The sequence below is a fragment of the Sparassis crispa genome (genome assembly GCF_003851025.1).
Source record: "Sparassis crispa DNA, contig_000005F, whole genome shotgun sequence".
Taxonomy (NCBI): Eukaryota; Fungi; Basidiomycota; class Agaricomycetes; order Polyporales; family Sparassidaceae; genus Sparassis; species Sparassis crispa.
In genome coordinates this window covers 1363732-1385575 of record NW_020939752.1, presented here as the reverse complement: position 1 = coordinate 1385575, position 21844 = coordinate 1363732, and the positions used below count along the sequence as shown (strand labels likewise).

General features: G+C 40.7%; 3 protein-coding genes across 3 annotated transcripts; 1 reads left to right on the top strand and 2 right to left on the bottom strand.

Moving 5' to 3' along the window:
• Positions 1 to 6244: 6244 nt before the first annotated feature.
• On the bottom strand, positions 6245 to 9180 carry SCP_0604870 (hypothetical protein; the record flags this gene model as incomplete). The annotated part of the gene is made up of 22 exons (XM_027759620.1): positions 6245 to 6250; positions 6319 to 6395; positions 6451 to 6612; positions 6670 to 7028; positions 7084 to 7173; positions 7228 to 7338; positions 7385 to 7389; positions 7452 to 7488; positions 7544 to 7588; positions 7647 to 7706; positions 7756 to 7845; positions 7901 to 8002; positions 8056 to 8130; positions 8186 to 8290; positions 8342 to 8401; positions 8451 to 8492; positions 8549 to 8614; positions 8665 to 8745; positions 8797 to 8883; positions 8931 to 8981; positions 9032 to 9094; positions 9149 to 9180. The coding sequence occupies 22 exons, from the start codon at positions 9178 to 9180 to the stop codon at positions 6245 to 6247; spliced, it is 1806 nt and encodes a 601-aa protein (XP_027615421.1).
• Positions 9181 to 11599: 2419 nt separating this feature from the next.
• Positions 11600 to 11755, bottom strand: SCP_0604860 (hypothetical protein; the record flags this gene model as incomplete). The annotated part of the gene is made up of 1 exon (XM_027759619.1): positions 11600 to 11755. The coding sequence occupies one exon, from the start codon at positions 11753 to 11755 to the stop codon at positions 11600 to 11602; it is 156 nt and encodes a 51-aa protein (XP_027615420.1).
• A 536-nt stretch (positions 11756 to 12291) lies between these two features.
• On the top strand, positions 12292 to 12636 carry SCP_0604850 (hypothetical protein; the record flags this gene model as incomplete). Its single annotated transcript, XM_027759618.1, has 1 exon — positions 12292 to 12636. One exon carries the CDS (start codon positions 12292 to 12294, stop codon positions 12634 to 12636), a length of 345 nt encoding a protein of 114 aa, XP_027615419.1.
• Between the last annotated feature and the right edge of the window lie 9208 nt (positions 12637 to 21844).

Here is a 21844-nt window from a genome sequence, read left to right as displayed (position 1 = left end):
AGTTCACTTAGAAATATTTAGTAACAGTTCTGCAATAGTCCAACATGTCATCTATTTGTCTATATAAAACATTTACCCCAAAATGCTAGTTCTTTTTAAATAAAAGCATTATAACAGTCTATAATGTTATTCAACAACTGGTATATTGCTTAATAATATATAGCAAGCTTCTGATAATAATATACTCTTGAATCACTTATAAGATGTCATATGATCATAGTTTATAAAAATCTTATAATAGTATATAAGAGTGTGCAACACACTTTATAACAATAATATAGCATGTTATCACATGAGTCTTATATGTCTGCTATGTCGCCTACCAATCTTGTGCCTACCATTTACTTGTGCCTACCATTTAATATTAGTTGATAATCTAGTACAATGTAGAGAATAATTTATTTGTTGCTGTCTAATAATAGTCTAACATCTTGCTAAGTATCTCAGAGTAGGATCATCTAAAATATGACTTTATAATGATATCACTCTGTCCTTTTATCAAAATTATATAAGAATGTTACTAAAAATTATTAGTACACCTCTCATAAAAATCATCTTCAAAATTGCTTTAAAATGATACTACTATGTTGTTCCGCAAAAAGTATGCCAAAACATTACTTGAAAGTGACTAGTATGCATTCTAAAAGGCTGAGTTAAAAAATGACTTCAAAATGACGCTACTATGTCAATTTATAAAATCTATATAAAAACATTACTAAAAAGTTATGAGTATGCATTCTAAAAGACTGAGCTGAAAAATGGCTTCAAAATGATATTACTATGTCATTTTGAAAAATGTATATAAAAGCATAACTAAAAAGTGATTAGTATGCATTTTAAAAGACTCGGCGTCAAAATGGCTTCAGAATGATATTACTATGTTGTTTTCCAAAAAAATATAAAAACATTACTAAAAAGTAGCTAGGACTTCAAAATGATATTACTATGTCATTTTATAAAATCTATATAAAAACATGACTAAAAAGTTATTAATATTCATTTTACAAGGATTAAAGAGCCTTACAGTGGTTTACAAATTCATCTACTGACTCTTAATACATAAGAATCACTACAAAAAATGACCCTAGAAACTGTTACAAATATGCCTATAAGAATCATTACAAAAAATGACACTAGAAACTGTTACAAATGTGCCTATAAGAATCACTACAAAAAATGATACTAGAAACTGTTACAAATGTGTGTATAAGAATCACTACAAAAAATGACACTAGAAACTGTTACAAACGTGTTTATAAGAATCACTACAAAAAATGACACTAGAAAGTGTTACAAACGTGTTTATAAGAATCACTACAGAAAATGACCTTAGAAACTGTTACAAATGTGCCTATTAGAATCACTACAAAAAATGACACTAGAGGCTGTTACAAATGTGCCTATAAGAATCACTACAAAAAATGATGCTAGAAACTGTTACTAATGTGCCTACAAGAATCACTACAAAAAATGTATACAAGAGATTGTTATCAACAGCTACTAATGAAGCTAATAACCTGGAAGCCAAGCTTTATAGTGGTCCCGGGTATACCTGGTGAACGGCTCCTTAGTCCAGAAACAGAAGTGCTGACTTTGAACATTTTGCTGCATTTAGTAGTTCTTCAGCCACCAGAGCGCTGAGAACGAAAAAAGTGTCGATGCGCTCGATTTTTTGGATCGCATCGACACTTTTTTCGTTGTCCGCTCAAACCTTAACCAATTTAGGCAAGTCTCTAGCAACTGGTTCCCACACTTCTAGCCAAACTTGCATGGTTTGTAGCTCACTCAATTCTACTCGGATTTTGATACACCCGGTAGGCATTCTGACCGGATTTTTATGCTGAATCTGATGGTGTTACTTTCAAAACATCAGCATTACTTCCTGCAGTGCTACAATCCATTTTCTCAGTTTTCTCTCACTTCTGCTTGTTTCTTCCAGGAAAAACAAATGTACACTGTATGTAATAAATAAGGCGCCCTATATAGCATGTTTATGTGCTTTATAGGGTGATTCTACAATTTAACTGGCATTTTTACGATTTTTCTACACTTTAGGCTGAGCATTCTAATCCAAAACTGAGGTATCTCAGCCAGTTTTACTCAGACTTCCTTGGTTTAAGAGAGTATTCTGCACTATTTTATGCATAGATTTTAATGATACTCATTTCTACATCTTAGAATTACTATGTGTTTCCCTCACTTCCCTAACTATAATGCATCAGCCTCCTGTGGCTGCTGTACCACTTCTATTGAGCTTTATTTGTGTGAGTCGCATTGGTTTTCACTACAACCACTTTGAAACCCCCATTCTAGTCACGATGTAGTTCATTAACACCAGAGAGTACAAAATTTGTAGTCTGACTCTAGCTAGACCTAACTCAGAGTGCCGAATTCAAAAATTCTGCCCGTTCTGCAGCCTCAGCTTCTTGCTACAAAACCACCATCGTTGACTCAACTCTGACCATTGCATTAAGCACACTCCAATATGTTGTCTCTTCTTTGGCTGATTGCCATTGCTGTCTACATATGTCCAGCTTGCTATCTGTAGTATTGTCTAATGACTCGTCATCAGTGCTTACTTCTGCAGATGGTTTTATACTATCTTCTACCACCTCAGTACTAATGTCCACTATTGAAAGTGATGTGCTATGTAATGATACAGTACTGGCATCCACCATTGCAAAAAGAGATGTGTCACGTAGTGGTAGGGTACTGGTGTTCACCCTCACGAAAAGAGACGTGCCATGTAATGGCAGGGTACAGGCATCCACCCTCACGAAAAGAGATGTGCCATTTAACGGCAGGGTACTGGTGTCCACCCTCATGGAAAGAGACACACCATATAATGGCAGGGTACTAGCATCCACCCTCACAGAAAGAGACGTGTCATAGAATGGCAAGATATTAGCATCATCACTCACAGAAATCAGAGACAGATTGCATGTTATCACGAGCCCTCCTGAATTGCAATCACACCGACCACTATAATACAGGTCCCCACAGGCAATACGCACATTTTCACATGCCTGTGGTCACAACTGCAACCAAGGGACACAACTCCAGGTGTGTGCCACATGAAACATTTCCAACTGTTTAGACATTGCACTCCAGATAGGTATCCGCACTGCAAGGACACCTTCTTTCACGCGCCTCTGTGATCATGCCCACAACTAACAGTCATGACCATAGGAATGTACCACATTTGACATACCCGCATTGCACTCGATATAAACATCTGTGTGCCCCTATGGTTTTTTTGCCTGCAGCTAACGGTCATGACCACAGGAGCATTCCACATTTAGCATACCCGCATCGCACTTAATATATACATCACGTGCCTCTGTGGTTGCGCTGTATATTGAAGTACAGCTGATATCTGTTATCTAATCTAAGTGCCACAGCCACCCATCTGTTGATAGCTATTTGTACAAGTCGCGTCGGTTTTCAATACAACTTTTTTTGAATGTCCGCTTGTAGTTACAGTCGGTAGCTGTTAGAACATTTGTAGATGAAGCCTGACCCTAACCCTTGTGGCATTCCTACAAACTCAGCCCTAACCCTAGATCACGCATACAAAAGTTGTAGTCAAAAGTCGTTCCCACAGTTTGGGGAAAACATCATGACAGGATAAGCACCCTCTAGAGCTCATCCTGTATAAGAACGATTCCTTCGTACCTCAGGAATCGTAACAATGCTACACCTTCTGTTCTCAACTTCTGCCAATACATTTGCTGCCATGTCATTCAAGGAGCACTCAGATTTGGAGTAAGTACCGGTGCTAATACCATCATTATACCATATTTGCTTGTCTGCCATTACAATCGGAGATGTAAAGTGAAATCCACCAAAGTATATCATTCCATAAAGTCGATATTCATGATCACCTTCACCAATGTACAGCTTGGGATTGCACTCGCACCTTGCCTTCTTTAAAGTGTTGTATAGCTCGTGCATGAATCTCTAGTGGCTTCATAGTCATTATATTTACCATAGAAGTACCTGTCAAGCCATGCACAGTGAATGGACACTGGCCTTCTGTTGTGCCATCATCTTCTGCAGTATCATGCACTGCGGTAGCCTCTGCAACTTTGGTACCATCATAAGATTGGTGATAGTCGACGATTACTGGAGGAACATCTTCTGGATAGGTCTGTAGATTTGAATAAGAAATCTCAAGGTCAGCGTAATCAATATGGTTGAGTTTAAGCCATTCTAGTGCTTGTGCAACTTTATTGCGATGAACAAGAAAAGGGGTACGAGCATACTCCTTGGGTGTAGGCTTTGATGGTCCAATATAGAGAAATGCAAGGACTTCATCCAGTTCTTCACGACTGGGTGGTAATGCTGCATAGATTTTTGGCATAGGAACAGAATGACATACCGCATTGGCCTTCATCTTATGCATTCGAGATGATGCTACCCATACAATACAGTGATTATATTTTACACGTGCAATGAGCATTTTCTCTGTCCAAGTGAGATCCAGTAATTGTAATGGAATCTCACCAATCCAAAGTCCATTTGCAAGGGCATCTGTAGGTACTTTGCCTTGCTGCAAATCTGACAGACAGTGAGCGCATATGTTGTCACAATTTGGTAATGTAACTGGCCCAGAGAGTTCTTGCATAGGATCATATTCTGCAAAATGTTCTTTTCGAGTCTGGATAAAGTCAGAGGTGCATAATAATGAGAGGTCAACTTGTACTTTAGTCAGATGTGTGAGCTCTGTGACAGGTTTTAGCTGTGCACAAATCATACAGGCTGTTTCTACAAATTGAGACAAACCAGTGTCTGTACAAAATCCCTGAATAGTCTGATGAATTAAGGTGGTAGTTGGAGGTGGTGGTGGAAATGTAGTCTTGGAACTAATCTCACTATCTATCCTTGGATGCTTTTTAGATGCTGTTTTCTTACCTGATACACGGTAAGTCTGACAGTATTGAGCATTATTCTGACATGGTTGAGCCTTTTGGAGCCTTGTAACAATCTTTGTGCTAATATATAGAGAGGTATATCTGCATAAATAATGTGTGACTGAAGTTCAGAGGTGGTTATTATATTCTTTGGTACATAATCCCAGAATTTAAAGTGATCATTAATATTATGGGATTTTTCACTGTATCCTTCAAGGTCAGCAGCAGTCCATATATGAGGTTTTTTTAGCAGTGATGCCTCCGCCATGCATATTTCCCAGTGATGTATGAAATATAAGGTGGAAAGATTTAGGTTGAGTCTGAGCCTCTGACTGTATAGAGTTACCAGTTTTTTGAAGAAAAATGCGAAAGTCATGTCTGTGAAAAAATGGACGAAGCAATATCTGATGAGTAAGTAGCAAATATGGAATTGGTTTATAGAACAGAATATGAGCAACTACATATGATAGAGAGGTCACCGAATCGGTTATATAATGAGATTTCTTTAACAGGACATACACATAATAAGTCTTGAAATCAAATTGTGTTAGTGTTTTTGAAAGGCCGTCTGCCAATACTCTGTGGTGTAGCCACACTGAATTTTCTAAGAGGGTGTTTGCGAGTACATTGTAATTAAATTGCATAGATCTTTTCGAGAGGGTGTCTGCCTGTACCCTGCGGTCTAGCTGCACAGATCTTTTCAGGAGGGTGTCTGCCTGTACCCTGCGGTCTAGCTGCACAGATCTTTTCAGGAGGGTGTCTGCCTGTACCCTGCGGTCTGGCCGCACAGAAATTTCTGAGAGTGTGTCTGCCAGCACCCTAGCAACATGCTCAAAAGAGGTATCTTCTTCAATCAACATAATTTTCTCAGGTATCACAGTTCTTGATTGCCAACAATATAGTTTGCTTACATTAGAATTACAGTTTATAGTTAACTGTGACACAAGAAGGCCAGCTAGCATGAGCTGAAAGCACAAAAAGGCTGCTATTAGCAACCTCAGACAAATTTGATAGGCAAGCATGGTGGTGGTTGATACAAGAGATGTTGTGATGTGGCCAAAAAAATGACATAATGAACACAACAGAGCACGTGATCAGACTACAGCATTCACGTAACAAACTTTCAAGTCAGAGGTCTCAATATTTCTTATGCATATCAACAAACTATGATGCAAAGTACGCTCATAATATTCAAGATGCAAGCATCAGACAATTGTAACGACCAGGTATTTGAGAAGACAGCACCGTGCAATTTATTCTCCTTCAACAAAATACAGACCGCCATCAGATTGAGCGACACTGAGTCTGTCCCCAGCTTGGTTTTGTACTGGCTAGGGCTGTACAGGACAGCAACAAAAGAACCAAGAGGAACCTCATTATTCCAACGCGGGCAGGTGTCGCGCACTGAATTGAAAGAGAACTCATTATCTCGCTTGCGACTCTCAATGCCCTGGAAGAATACAGTGCAGTCATATACAACAACTAAGACTCAGACGTATCAGTGTTAAGATCAGAGAATATTGTAGAACAGACATACCATCATCCCAATGATCAAGTGTGCTAGGAACTTTCCCCTGCGGTAAGATAAAGCCAGCTGCATGCTTTCCATCAGCACTGGTAGAAGGGCCACCATGCCTGCCCGCGACAGCCTTGCTTGGAGAAGCCTTGCTGAGCATCTTGTTAAGTGATGTACTGCCAGCTAAAAAAAAAGAATAAGCAAAGTGAAAGAAGACATAAAACAGAATATCGGACGTACAATTGCCCGCATAGTCAGGATGCTCCAATGTAGATGGTCTGGTGGACATGGTGACACTGTTCTGATAGGTGTAAAGACCATAGTTGTCACCAATGAATGAGCCAAAGAATGCAACAGTCCACTCCCATTCTAGGCTCATCGGCACAATGTTGATATCTTTTGTCCACTTTGACATAGAATGTATCATACAAGAGGCAGCGACAGCGCTGAATGTTACAGCACCAAAGGTAATGGCCAGCTGACGAGCCCCCAGCCGGCTTTCCAAAGAACCTGTCATCTGATAGTTTTTTATATTTGCGCGTGCAGGATTGACAAACAGACCATCGCTGAAAGCGAAGGTGAGAGCCTTGATCAATGCGCTACGATGTAATATTAGACAAATTGCATCTGCTGCAAAGTGAAGTAGTGACTTACGGCTTGTTCACCTGATATCCCATAAAGCCGTCCAGCACACCAGTAGATGTCAGTGTATTGATAGGCTGATACGTGATCACATAGTAGGCGCTGCATATTATGAGTGAGAAAATGTAAAACAAGAGTAAAATATAACTTACAAACCGTCGAAAGGGAGGCAAAGTCTCGTAGGCACCAGCCTTGAGAAGAATCGGATCCATCAAGGTTATGGATGTGACCTGGCACTCAAAATTTTCCTCTCCTTCGTCAGTATCTCTGAAAACAGTATAAGTTAAAGCACAGAGGCGTGGAATGTATGTACTCATTCTAAAAGTTAAAACAAATATGGTTATTCTTAGAAATGCATCGGAACAAACAACGACACTTACATTGATCTCCATCTTTCCATCCTTTACGATTGCTTTACTAAGGTGGATATTAGAATCAATGAATATACCAGAAAATATTCATGTTTGCTTACGAGGGCAACAGTTTCTGAACATCTGAGCGTGAAGGCTGGTGAATGCTGTGGTACAAATAGGTTTTAGAATGTATCATATAACAATATAATTAAACATATTTACAGAACATCCTCGGTTTTGCCTTTAGATCCACTGGCAGATTTGGTTGGAGACAAGCGGATGCTATTCAATGAAATCAATAGACAGTTAGATACTTGTGCTATTAACATACTCGCAGTCTCTAGGATCGTATTGCCTTACTTGCAAGCAAAAATCTTGTCTCTCCTGCTCTGACATCTTTGTCATGGCAAGGCGCAGTAGGCTATGTAAGAAAGTGAGTTTAAAGTATAGGGAAGTGAGATAAGAAAATAACATACGTCATAACATCATAAGGATTAAGCTTGGATTGCTTTGTCGATGCTTCTGCTTCAGAGTCAGGCCTACTTTGCCTGTTACGACCTTTCTTAATAGGAGAAGATCTGAATAAAATAGTATAAAAATATAAGACGATAGTCAAACTGAAGTTACATACTGTTCCGGCTGTGCATCCTTGTCAGAATCACTGACATAAACTCGCTTGGTGGGTGTATGAGTCGCCTTTCCTTTGCTGTAGTAACATATGTATGAGTGAGTCTGAAAACAGTATAAATTGAACTACAAACTTGGGCGAAGGACTAATGGGAGTCGGCAAAAGAACGAATGCCTTATTCGCCTTCTTCTTCGGAGTCTCGGTAATTTCGGGTTCATTGATTGGTAGGGCCGCATCACTACAAGATACTCAAACTTGAAGAATAGAAAGACAAAAGACTACAGCGTACCTCTCCAAAGACTGCTCGACATCGGAGTCATTGTCCATGAATACATCCTTCAGCTTAGCACTACACACATTATAAACAGCGACTCAAGACTCAGTAACAAAATACTTACCTAGCGATCTTGGCAGCGGTACGACCGGACATGCATGAAGCACTTGGATAAATCAGAGGATTAAACTAGTTTCTATCAGCAGTATCAGAAAGACATACAGATTGGTTTTATCATCGTTGCTGCTCTCGACGACCTTCTGATACTTACCAGCTTTATGAGAAGAACTAACGCAGATAGTCAGCTTTTGAATAGACATGTTGTATGAGTCACACACTTTACTGCCATATCCTCATCGCTGTTGTCTATGGTCTGGTTGTTCTTACCACCTTTGTGAGGGATAGTGATTGCCTTCTCCCTGTGATCATCGGCTGAACATATAATCAAAAACAATGTAAGCTGCACGTACCTTGTTACTGTATCCTCATCACTATAGTCCATCATGTTTTTGGCCTTCACATTACGAGGCATAGGCACTACAGCTTTGGGAGTTGACCTGAGTCGTATTAGAGAGATGTCACAACATTGAAATCAAACATGTACTTTACTGCAGTTATCTTCTGCTTTGAAGGTGAGGTCTCATCCATCTCAACACTGTTTATATAAAATCATATTGCTATCATGGCATGAAGTAAAACACTCACTCAGAGTCAGCGACCATCTTATCAGACTTGATTGACTTTCGGCCAGCAGTACGACCACAGTTCCTAGAATGAAACCTATCAAGAGGCTACAAACACCAGCAGTATAGTGGAACACACTTAGTAGGAGTTGAATTGGTGCGAGGAGGCATTGTTAAAAGACAAGAGGATACAAAGGATAGGTTGAACGTCGATGAGAGCATAAGGTCATTAGTCTTTATACAATTTAAATACAGCTGATGTAAATAGAATATAGTGTATGATGATCTTGAATATTAGATCTTTGAGGAGGAAATTTTGTTGGGGATGATTGTCCCACTATTTTCAAGTATTTTCAAGTATTATACTGGCCAGTAGGAAAGCGACAGAAGCCCATGTACTATATAAAGAACATCTGGAGGGTGAATGAATTATCACATGATAGGGAATATATTGCACCTTGGACGTTTTAGGGCATCCAGACTATTATTGTCTCCTTAGCTACATCATACGATATCAAGTTGAACAGCAGCATTGGATTTATCATATCAAAGAAAACATTCACCTCTTAGTTTACTCTTCATCTATCCAACAATATTGGCATCACACCGTCATTACAGTATATTCAAGATGGCCGTGGAATTTATGAGAAACAATGCGGAAAAGTATAGTAAGTTAGACGGCTTCCACTTGCTGCATAAAACTCACAACATATTTGTAGAGCAGTTGTTAACCAAAGTTATTGAGGGACAAAGTCAAGGTGGTAATGCTATGCATCAATTAATCAACATGGCCAAGGTAAGAGTTTATACAGTTAATGATGAATAAGTCACTCACAAAGGGCACAGCCTGACTACGCTCGAGTAACAACACAAGTCTTTAGTCAAGAAGACAGCAAGACTCAGCTGAATCTGATATGGCCATACAATAGCATTGAGGACAGCGAGCCAGAGGATGCAGTTCTTCACGTGCAAGGATTTCTTTGCAAAAAGGACTTGCCACCAATTGTGCGAAATGATCAGTAAGCGTCATTGTCTACATGTACAAAAATACGACTCACAAGATATCAGGCTCCCTTCAAAGCTCTTCAGAGCAAAGATATCAGGCTCCCTTCAAAGCTCTTCAGAGCAATGCAGTCTGTGAAATTATCGGGACTCGGTTCTCCGACCTTTGCAGAAGCAGTCAAGGGTGTTATTGCCATTCATCAGCTGTTTGCTCAACATCTCGATAAAGGCATGCTCATCCCATAGAGTCCAATACGAGAACATGATGAACTTGTGTTAGAGTTCTCCAATCGGTACCTTTCTTTTACGCGAGACATGGAGGACGACAATGAGATCCTGATTGGAAACGACATTGATCCGTTTGGCATCCTAAGAAGCGGTATTCGAGATGAGAAGTATCTTACAAACAATGTTGTTCAATACTTTGAACGTATCACCAGGCCTTCAGGAGAAACAAGGTGAGTGAATGTTTAAAATGATGCAGAACACAAATGCTGACTATCATATATAGCATTGTTGTCGTAAAGCCATCAGTTATCCAGGAAGGTCAACTCGTAGAGCTTCAGGTCACCTTTTGCACTGTGCCAATATCGAAGAGACGCATGCTCATGTTGAGCAAGTTACAATCGATCTGCATTCTGGATCGTCAAGTGCTGTCAGTAAGAAGGTAATCAAATGGATCGGATAGATCAAATGCTGACGTACCTCTATTCCAGGATCGCAACCATGTTATTATGAACTCGCTGGTCACACCTATATTGCCAATTCGAAGGGTCAAGCATAAGATAGGCTATGATGAAGACGACTCCACGATTGGAGGCATCAAACGTTTACGTCTTGACACTGAGAATTGCGAGAAGAATATGGACACAAATTCTGAGTAGAATTCACATTTGTTAGCTTAGTTATTGTAGTCATGAATAGCTCACTCACCATCATTCAGTAATGTATATCCTATTTAATCATGCTGCAAACAGATACAAATCATGACAAATTGTAAGCAACATGACTCTACAAAAGAGGCAGAGATAACATTGTAAAATGGAAGAAACTCGGTAAGTCAATAGAAGTATCCATCCAAACTTTGCATAAAGGGCCAAGCAGCAGGAGAATAATCATTGTCTGGGTCACACTCATACTCTGGCATACCCCAAGTCGTCAGCTCATCTGGATCTGTCCGATGACCTCGAATGTCTTCATCAACTGCGCATCATCCATATTCGACAATTCCATTGATCGTACGATGTCCAGTGAATTGAGAGCCATTGAAGCTCTCATGATCTGGCATGTTATGAAACATACTGAGCTCAGAATGAGCAACGTGTAAACATCGAAGCTGTGGAAGTTCCTGGAATAAATAGTCGGTGATTATTCTTTCTTCCTGTGCAACGGCAGGTCGATCTGGATTAATAGCGCGTTGGATACCTCGAACCGACTTTGGAAGAGTGAGCGATAGTGGCTGAATGGTGAATGGAGTGTCGATAATAAGAACACGTAGCTGAGAAAAGAGCGATAGCTCGAATGTGAATTGTTCAATATCATGCCATGGTCGGTGAGTATCCAGAATGTTAATATTCTATTGAATTTATCAGCTAAGATCCACAAAGACGAGAATACCACGCACCATCGCCTCTTCCTCATCCAACTCCCTGTTCTGCTGATCTATCAGTCTGATCTTCTCAATCTCAGATCCTTCTACATTCCACCACTGAGCAAAATGTGTGATCACCGCAGAGCAGGCCATATCGGAGATGGCAATGTTGAGCTCTTTGAAGTATCTTATAAAGGGAGTGATCTCTCGAGCTCTACGTTGAACAGCCAGACTGTTGTCTAACTCGTCCATATGAACACCCAACTTGTGTGGAGTGGGCCATTGCTCCGCGTGGCAGTAACGATTCCTGACAATGTTTATATCACATTTGTGATCAGTGTCTCTAAATATTGAGAACATCATGAGAGAATAAAGCACTTGGATCTGTGCTTCTTCTGGCTTCAAGACACTGTGGAGGCTGGTCGAATTGCACTGGTGTATATTCCTACTGCAGTGATGGTAGTGAACATTTTAACAAAGTCCTTGCCAGCGGCAAAGATTATCTACTGCTGCGAGATGACGGACTTGAAGATCTAATATCCAAACCCTCGGATATTTCTGAATGTGCTGAATGACTCGGACATTCTCGGGTCTGTATTTCCTTGGACTTCCTCGGATCATGTGTCTGCCACGTCATATACCATTCTCACTGCTGTGGTTCAAATCATCTCTTTGCACCATTTATCACTATGAAAACATTCGCTCTCGCTCTTCTTATTACTGCAGGGGCACTCTTCCCTGCAATCATCCTCCTTTCATTTTACTATGTCATCATGCGTATCTGGCCAGCACCACCCATTGAATTGGAACGCATCACCATTCCGGCATCAAATCAACTGTCCCATCGCATGCTAGTTCACCCAGCTGTGTCACCTCGTGCACACATCCGGCGACACTCTCTGCACTTCACCACTCAGCAGTTTGATGAACTGGATGACCTTGCATCTATGATGCTGCATGAGAGTGAGATGGAAGCCGATCATCCATCCAAGCCTAAATCGCGCGATGAGGAACATTGGAATGTTGTGAAATGAGTGGGTTCAGGGAGAGGTATATGAGACGGTTCTTGCATTGTGTTGAAGAGGGAAGACTGGTTGAATTAAGGGAAAGTGTTAGATTAGATAATTCATCAGTCTCCCAAAGGTCTAGACTCAAAGCAACGCAAGGTGCTGTGCACCTAGATACCTGTTGATTAGTCAGGGTAGGCTGTGCTATGCACTGCCATGTAGAGGCTATGCATAGCTATGCCTACCTGTGTTCATAGCCACAATCCTGTGTTAGTGCATAGGTTTGTATAACCACACTCTAGGTAGACTTGTGTGGTGGAGTGGACCATTGCTCCTTTGTATCACTGTTCTTAGCATACACTCCGGGTCTGGCATAAGTTGTATAAATTTAGGTTATATATATCATTATTCTTAAGTGGCTACCTCAGTAAGTGTCCTTGAGAGGTATTCCTCTTCATATTTGAGTACAATGCTGCATAAATTAAAAAGTTCTGTTCCATTAGGTCCCTCTACTGGGAATGCGATAGGATCCTCTTTGTGAAGCACTTGTCGCAGCATATCTCTAGCCTCTTCCATGGTCAATGTGCCCTCAGTCACTTGCGTAAATGCATCTGTAAAGGTTTTCAAGTAAGCATTTTGCACTGAGACAGTAGCAATCCATTGCCGAGTCTGAGTGTAGTAGATGTCATATAGGATGGTAAACAGACTATCATAAGCACAACTGTATGATTCTGCATCCCGTTCAAATCCTACAGGTGCACAGGAAGTCACATTGTTCAGCTGTATGTCTGTTCTTTGCTTTTTGGCAGGATTTTCCTCCTTCACTTCATCAATATCTCGCTTGTGTTTAGTCCCACGTCTTTCTCCAGGATCATTGCTTAGAGTATTTAAAACCTTGGTTCCCTTTGCAGTGACATATTTGACAACATTCTTTAAGGTATGTGGTGCATCACTAAGCTCACCCTCTGGTTCATTTTCTGCTTCAACTTCAGTCTGATTGCCCTTCTTCTTATTCTTCTTCTTGGGAACAGGAATAATCTTCCATGGACTTTTCTCTTCTGGTGGATCTAGAGAAAATGGTTTGTCGGAGGACCATTTAAGTTTAAAGTGTATACCTTTAGGAATGTGGGCATGCCCTTTTTGTGTGTGAAAGGAGTGAATCAGAGCATTGCGTGTAACCCCTTCAACCTTATCTGAAAGTTTCTGCTCGTATCGTAATTTGGTAATCTCATCTAACAACTCCAGTTCACGGAATTCCTGTCTCATGTATCCATTCAATCCACCGGTCATTTTATGAGAGTCAAATCCTTGAACAATGATCGTCCCCTCATAGGTAGATCCCCGTGAGAGACAAGTATAAATGGACTGATGATTCTTACAGTTCTGCAGGTCACACACATTATCAGGTCTCATACGCCCTTGGGATGCAAAGTCTGTCATGGCAAAGTTGGACAGCACAGCCACCTGATGTCTCATGATCATTATTAACTTGTCATTCTGCATCATACATTTCGTCTTTAGTCCCTGTTGACTTATAGGTACCACGTTCTCGGGAAGTCCTTCAAGTTGTATTGGTGTTGGTGGTGCTGTCAACTTGACAAACAGTGTTTCTAATGTGTTCTTGTTATCAGCAATAGGTCGTGATTTCCATCCAACTACAACCCCCTCTGCACCATTGGTGACACTACATTCCGTCACTTCATTGGATTTAATCATTACAGGTAATCCCAAACATAGAGTTAATTTTCCAGCACGATGTTCAGAGTTGGCCGGTGGAAGATCCCATAGTTTCTGTTGAAGGAAAGGATCAATGACATTAGAAGTACATTGGGGATTCAGTGCCCTTTGATTTCTCTTTGATTTTTTACCTTCATCACCTGTATCCCAACAGAATAAAAGGTATGTAATGGCTGACCGGTCTCTTGTGCAAATCGTTCACAGCCAAGTTCATTAATCTTATCATGGTAGGAGTTCCATGAAGTTATCATTGACACATTTCTGAATCTAGGCTGATTTAACGTTGGCTTATTGTTTGGAGATGCTTTATGTCAGCCATCGTACATGACTTAAAGCGCAAGTTCTCTAGAGCTTTGCGTAGCTTAGCATCATTAGGATTTTGTTGGCGCTGTCTCATATTTTCACGCAGAAGAACTACAGTCTCACGCAGAAGAACTACAGTTGTAACTTGATGCCACAGTGCTTTGCCTATAATTTCCTGCTCAATATATGAGTTCGTTGTGTGAATAGATGTTGCTACCTCATGTGAATATAGTGGAGAACCTGTGCCTGCAGGTGGTAACTGAGCAAAATCACCAGCAAATATCATATTCACTCCGCCATAAGGCTGTCCTTCATTTTTTAGTGCCTGACACATCTTAGAACTGATACGATAAAGACTGTGACAATCAACCATTGACACTTCATCTACAAATATATAGTCAACATTCTGAAGGCGTGCTCGAACCTGCATTAAAGATGCCTGTGAATCACCATATTTACTAAAGCCAAGCATAGAGTGATATGTAGACCCAGCAATAAGGGCAGCTGCAGAACCTGTGGATGCCATGCATATGAAGCGATAACCTTCACGTCATTGCTCAAAGAAATGTATCAAGGCCTTGATAACTTGAGACTTTCCTGTACCAGCCATTCCACCTAAATACATTTTAAGTTGTTCTCCACTTGGATCAGTAGCATGATTGGCAATGATTCGGAAGGCTCGTTCCTGTTCGGCATTCAGTTCATATTTAGTTACACTGTCATCGATCAGCTCTTGATTACTTTGTAGCTTAGCTTTGAATGTCTTATCAAGATAAGACTGGTCAATAATTTTGACTACATTGACATCCCTGATCACACTTTTATTAAACTTTGAAGCTTCTGGTAAATGGTCTGCTGCTTGCTCTTCCTGACCACGTAAAATCTCTTGACGCTTTTCAGCCAGCAAATTACGCCACACAATGGCCGTTCGACTATCTCCATGAATGTGCGCTGTGATAGAGTTTGTTGCTTCTGCAATGCTATCTAAACCATCTAACCAGCCAGAAGTTTGCAATATATGTTCAATTTGCATCATATGACTCATTTTGGCAAGCATCTTGTCTCCAATTTGGTCCCATTCTGCTGAATCTGGCATTAGGTCTGTGTCGTTGAGAAGACCGTTGAAGGTATCATCATAGTTCTGCTCGTCTAAGTCATCCAACGCATTTGAACCCAGGCCAAAGGGTAGATTACCATTAAATTTACCTGCTTTGCGCTGTGCAAAAAAATCATCTCGAGCATCAGTACATTCATATCGAATGTGGAAGTACATAATCTCTATCTGATGAGGTGTAAATGAATGCTTCTCAAAGGTGTCATGCCAAGACACATCTTTGTCGGACTTGAGGTCTTTACCACTGCGCCAAGGTTTGAACAGAGTTAGCATGGTAACACAGTATTCTTCTCAGTCTCCAGCATCATGACGTGGCAAAGAACCACCTACAAAGTTAGGTACCTTACTTTGTTCTTCTGCCAGCAGTCTTATTCAATGTGTTTCCTGCTGTGGGTGCTCGCTTATAAATTGTCCCGGTTTCATCAACTCTAATTCCAGTTCTTTTGCCTGCTGTTGTGCAGCCTTTTCTGAACTCTCTGTGGTAAGTAGTAACTCATCTTCCTCTTCTTCTTCTTCTTCTTCTTCTTCTTCTTCTTTAACCACTTCTGATACCTCTTTGATGGATGCCAGTGGATGACCTGCAGTTTTATGTGTTGACTCAAATGACTCATTGCCAGATTCTTCTTCCTGTCGCAGACCTATAAAAGTCTCAAATGCGGTTTCATCAACATGATAGTCATTCTCAAAGCTATTATCTGCATCCGATGTTAGTTGTTCAATACTAGTATCCACTTGATCCTCACTCTGAAGATTTAATGGCTTGTCAAAGCTTTCATCATCATGAAGTAGCTCTTGTTGTTATGTTGTCATACTTTCTGGGCCGATAAATATAATCAAACACCTCATGCACACATCCGGCGACACTCTCTGCACTTCACCACTCAGCAGTTTGACAAGCTGGATAACCTTGCATCTATGATGCTGCATGAGAGTGAGATAGAAGCTGATCATCCATCCAAGTCTAAATCACGCGATGAGGAACATTGGGATGTAGTAAAATGAGTGGGTTCAGGGAGGGAGTTCCATGAAGTTATCATTGACACATCTCTGAATCTAGGCTGATTTAACTTTGGCTTATTGGCACCACGACCTGCAATGCGTGTTTGGAGATGCTTTATGTCCGCTATCGTACAAGACTTAAAGTGCAAGTTCTCTAGAGCTTTGCATAGCTTAGCATCATTGGGATTTTGTTGGCGCTGTCTCATATTTTCACGCAGAAGAACTACAGTCGTAACTTGATGCCACAGTGCTTTGCCTATAATAATTTCCTGCTCAATATATGAGTTCGTTGTGTGAATAGATGTAGCTACCTTATGTGAATATAATGGAGAACTCGTGCCTGCAGGTGGTAACTGAGCAAAATCACCAGCAAATATCATATTCACTCCACCATAAGGCTGTCCTTCATTTTTTAGTGCCTGACACATCTTAGAACTGATACGATAAAGACTGTGACAATCAACCATTGACACTTCATCTACAAATATATAGTCAACATTCTGAAGGCGTGCTCGAACCTGCATTAAAGATGCCTGTGAATCACCATATTTACTAAAGCCAAGCATAGAGTGATATGTAGACCCAGCAATAAGGGCAGCTGCAGAACCTGTGGATGCCATGCATATGAAGCGATAACCTTCACGTCATTGCTCAAAGAAATGTATCAAGGCCTTGATAACTTGAGACTTTCCTGTACCAGCCATTCCACCTAAATACATTTTAAGTTGTTCTCCACTTGGATCAGTAGCATGATTGGCAATGATTCGGAAGGCTCGTTCCTGTTCGGCATTCAGTTCATATTTAGTTACACTGTCATCGATCAGCTCTTGATTACTTTGTAGCTTAGCTTTGAATGTCTTATCAAGATAAGACTGGTCAATAATTTTGACTACATTGACATCCCTGATCGCACCTTCATTAAACTTTGAGGCTTCTGGTAAACAGTCTGCTGCTTGCTCTTCTCGACCACGTAAAATCTGTTGATGCCATGCGATGGCTGTTCGACTATCTCCATGAATATGCTCTGTGGTAGATTTTGTTGTTTCTGTAATGCCATCTAAACCATCTAACCAGCCAGAAGTTTGCAATATACGTTCGATTTGCATCATACGTACGACTCATTTTGGCAAGCATCTTGTCTCCAATTTGGTCCCATTCTGCTGAATCTGGCATTAGGTCTGTGTCATTGAGAAGACCGTTGAAGGTATCATCATAGTTCTTCTGCTCATCTAGGTCATCCAACTCATTTGAACCCAGACCAAAGGGTAGATTACCATTAAATTTACCTAATTTGTGCTGTGCAAAGAAATCATCTTGAGCGTCATTACATTCATATCGAATGTGAAAGTATTTCATGATCTCTATCTAATGAGGTGTGAACGGATGCTTCTCAAAGGTGTCATGCCAGGATGTATCTTTGTTGGACTTGAGGTCTTTACCACTGCGCCAAGGTTTGAACAGAGTTAGCGTGGTAACACAGTATTCTTCTCGGTCTCCAGACGTGGCAATGAACCACCTACAAAGTTAGGTACCTTACTTTGTTCTTCCGCCAGTAGTCTTATTCAATATGTTTCCTTTTGTGGGTGTTTACCTATGAATTCTCCCAGTTTCATTAACTCTGACTCCATTTGTTTTACCTGCTGCTGCACAGTTTTCTTCACGCCCTCTGTGGTGAGTAGCAACTCGTCGTCATCATCATCTTCTTCTTTAACTGCTTCTGACGCCTCTTCGATTGATGCCAGTGGACGACCTGCCATTTTATGTGTTGACTCAAATGACTCATTGCCAGATTCTTCTTCCTGTCGCAGACCTATAAAAGCATCAAATGCAGTTTCATCAACATGATAGTCATTCTCAAAGCTATTATCTGTGTCTGTTCAATACTAGTAACCACTTTATCCTCACTCCGAAGATTTAATGGCTTTTCAAAGCTTTCATCACTATGAAGTAGCCCTTGGTCAAGGTTAGAGCTCACATTATCTTTTGTAGAAACTGCAGAGGGCTTTGTGTTACATGATTTTTTCTTGCCTTTGGGTAGGATATCCTTGTGACTACGCTGAATCCAATCATATAATGTTATGTCGTCATACTTTCTGGGCCGATAAATATAATCCAATACCAGTGAGAGGGCCACATATTGGCCTTTAACATTACCCAATACAACCTTGTCCTTTGACTGCCCTTCAGATAATACTGGGTTGGAGGGTAGCAACAAACCTGCAACATCAGATGTAAAGTGATCCCAAGCAGATAGAACCTCTCGTATGTAGCTCCTCCAATAACAGATATTGAAATCATGACTTGTGTAATGGTCTTCATGATCAAGCAAATACAATGCTGCCATAGGTCCACCAATTTCAGAAGAGGCAGTCAGACTATTCACAATTTTTGTTATAAGGACACGCGCATTTTGTCGTCAGTTCTGCGTACCTCCAAGCAACTCCGGATGCCGTTCAAATCTTCCGAATGGCTGAGAACATCACATGTGTTTTGAGAGGAGTCTTAGTTATGTAGTCGATCACATATGCAATTACGGACTTAATCGCCGTACCCGAGAGAAGACTGGTAACATCTGAATTGCAATGCAATAGATATGTTAGAATTGGTGTTGCAGTATTAATCCAAGCTTCACCTTTCTTCATATTCAAAGCACCCGTATTTGGGTCGACAGAAGTTTCTTTGAATGTTTCTCGTGGAAAGCGAGCTTTGCAAGTACCGTACTTTGGATTGGTACATCCCTTGTGACATATATGTCGATTGGAACGATATAGGAGCTCATCAATGGTATGTTTAAACTTTACCCACCATGTGTTCACCGCCTGACATGCAGAACAGTTATTAGGGTCTTTGCATGTACAGGGATTAGGTGGTCTCTCCGGTAAGGTTTGTGTAGGTGGTATCCTATTGGGGTTGTCCTCCTTTAGTTTGTCGAATCGCTGTCTAACATCTTCCATTGTTCCATTGAAGAACTCGCCAATATGCACACTTTCCAAATACTCGACTATTGCACACTGAAAGTTAGAGTTAGGATCCATTATACGATCACGAATCTCCTGCGGTGTTAATGCATTCATAATTCATAGTAACATGTGCATATGCAAGGTCAATCTACCTTGTTGTTCAACGGTACCATAGTATCCTGACGTCTTACCATATAGACCGAGTCGATCTAGGCCAACACTGAGCACATGTTTTATGAATAACTCCACCGTCATTTAAAAAAATCGTGCACCTGCCACAGGATTATCAGCTATAAGCTTATAGCGCTCTTCATAAGAGCAAAACTCTGGAAAATAAGTCTGCTGAGTGTCTGCAAAATATAATGCAATAGGATGATTTAGATCGGCAGGTGCAAAGGTAATAAACCATGAAGGGGCACCGAGATAAGAAGTTAAAGCCCAAATTTCATTTCGCATACACTTTCAGTTTGTCATTAAACCATGAACTTTATATCCAACATGGTCTAAGTCATTGATGATTTGAAAACAGGCCTTTTCTTCTTCTGTTTCGGCCTTGACATGACCTTTGGACAAACGTTTGATTAGATCTTCAAGGGTTCTGTCACTTAGGTTCATAAGCCTTTCCGCAATACCATCAAACTTATGTTTGTCTGTCAAAAGATATCCAGCCGTCGTGCAATTCTTAATCTGCTCATGATTGAAGGCAATAAGTGGAAACAGAGGCTCCAGTTGGAATCGTTTATCGTGGTACATTAATAACTGCTGCTTACATCGGTGTTCCGATGTATGAGTCTTGCCATTAATATTGTCAAGGCCACCAAGACCATAGGGGAAAAGCCAAGGGAACATCATCAGATAAAGTTGTGGATTATGATAAAGGCTTTGAGGTGTTGCATCTTGTCCTATACCAAGTACCTTTCCTTTTTTGAAGTGTTCAATTGCTTGTGCTCGCATCTCCAAAGGTTTCATGGTCATAAGATTGATCATGGTCTCACCAGTGAGACCATGCACAACAAAAGGACACGGACCTTCGATAGTGCCATCATCTTCCTCAGTATCATTAACAGCAGAGGCCTCTGGTAATTTTGTGCCATCATATGACTGGTGATAATCTACAACGACTGGTGGAACATCCTCTGGATACTCTGCAAGATTTTTCTTAGATATAACCAGGTCAGCATAGTCAACGTGATTTAACTTCAGCCAATCAAGTGCCTTGGCTACCTTATTTTGACACACAAGAAAAGGAGTTCTTGCATACTCTATGGGTGTAGGCTTTGAAGGACCTATATACAGGAAGGCAAGAACCTCATCGAGCTCTTCTCGACTTGGTGGTAGCACACTATATACCTGAGGCATTGGCACAGAATGACATACTGCATTAGCCTTCATTTTATGCATATGCGATGAAGCAACACGTGCAACACAATAGTTGTGTTTTACTCTAGATATTAACATCTTCTCAGTCCACGACAAACCTTGAAGCTCCAGAGGAATATCACCGATCCAAAGGCCATTAGCAAGTGCGTCATCGGGTAGCTTTCCCTTTTGTAATGATTTATAACAATTAAGGCACACTTGATTGTGATTGTCTAATATTATGGGTCCCGATCGAGCCTGGATATCATCCTTAACTCTTTTACGCTCTCATCTGGTAATAAGACCATCTGCATCCATAAGTAGTGATAGATTTGACCTAACATTATGAAGTGGCTGCATCTCAGCCACTATGTGAAGTTGAGCACATACCGCACAAGCCTCTTCAATTAGTTTGGTTTTGGTGATATCATCACAATATCCTTGCATAAGTTGTATAAGAGCCGTCGAAGAGAGTGGACGTGGTGGAAAATCAAATGCATTTGTTAATTGATTTGAGAGAGGGGGATGCATTTTAGGCTTTTGTGCCCCTTCTGTAGTTTGCCTATGCCTTTGTTGACGTGCTACATCTGTCTGCGCTGGGGTAACACATTTAAATTGTGCTACAAAGTCTGGACAATGTTCACATGAATGGTTAGACAATAAAACGCACAAATCATTTGCCCTGAGACGATTACCAGAAGGGACATGGATCACATGAAGCTTACAAATGGTCCGTAAAGCAGAGATTGGTAAGCGTCCAGTC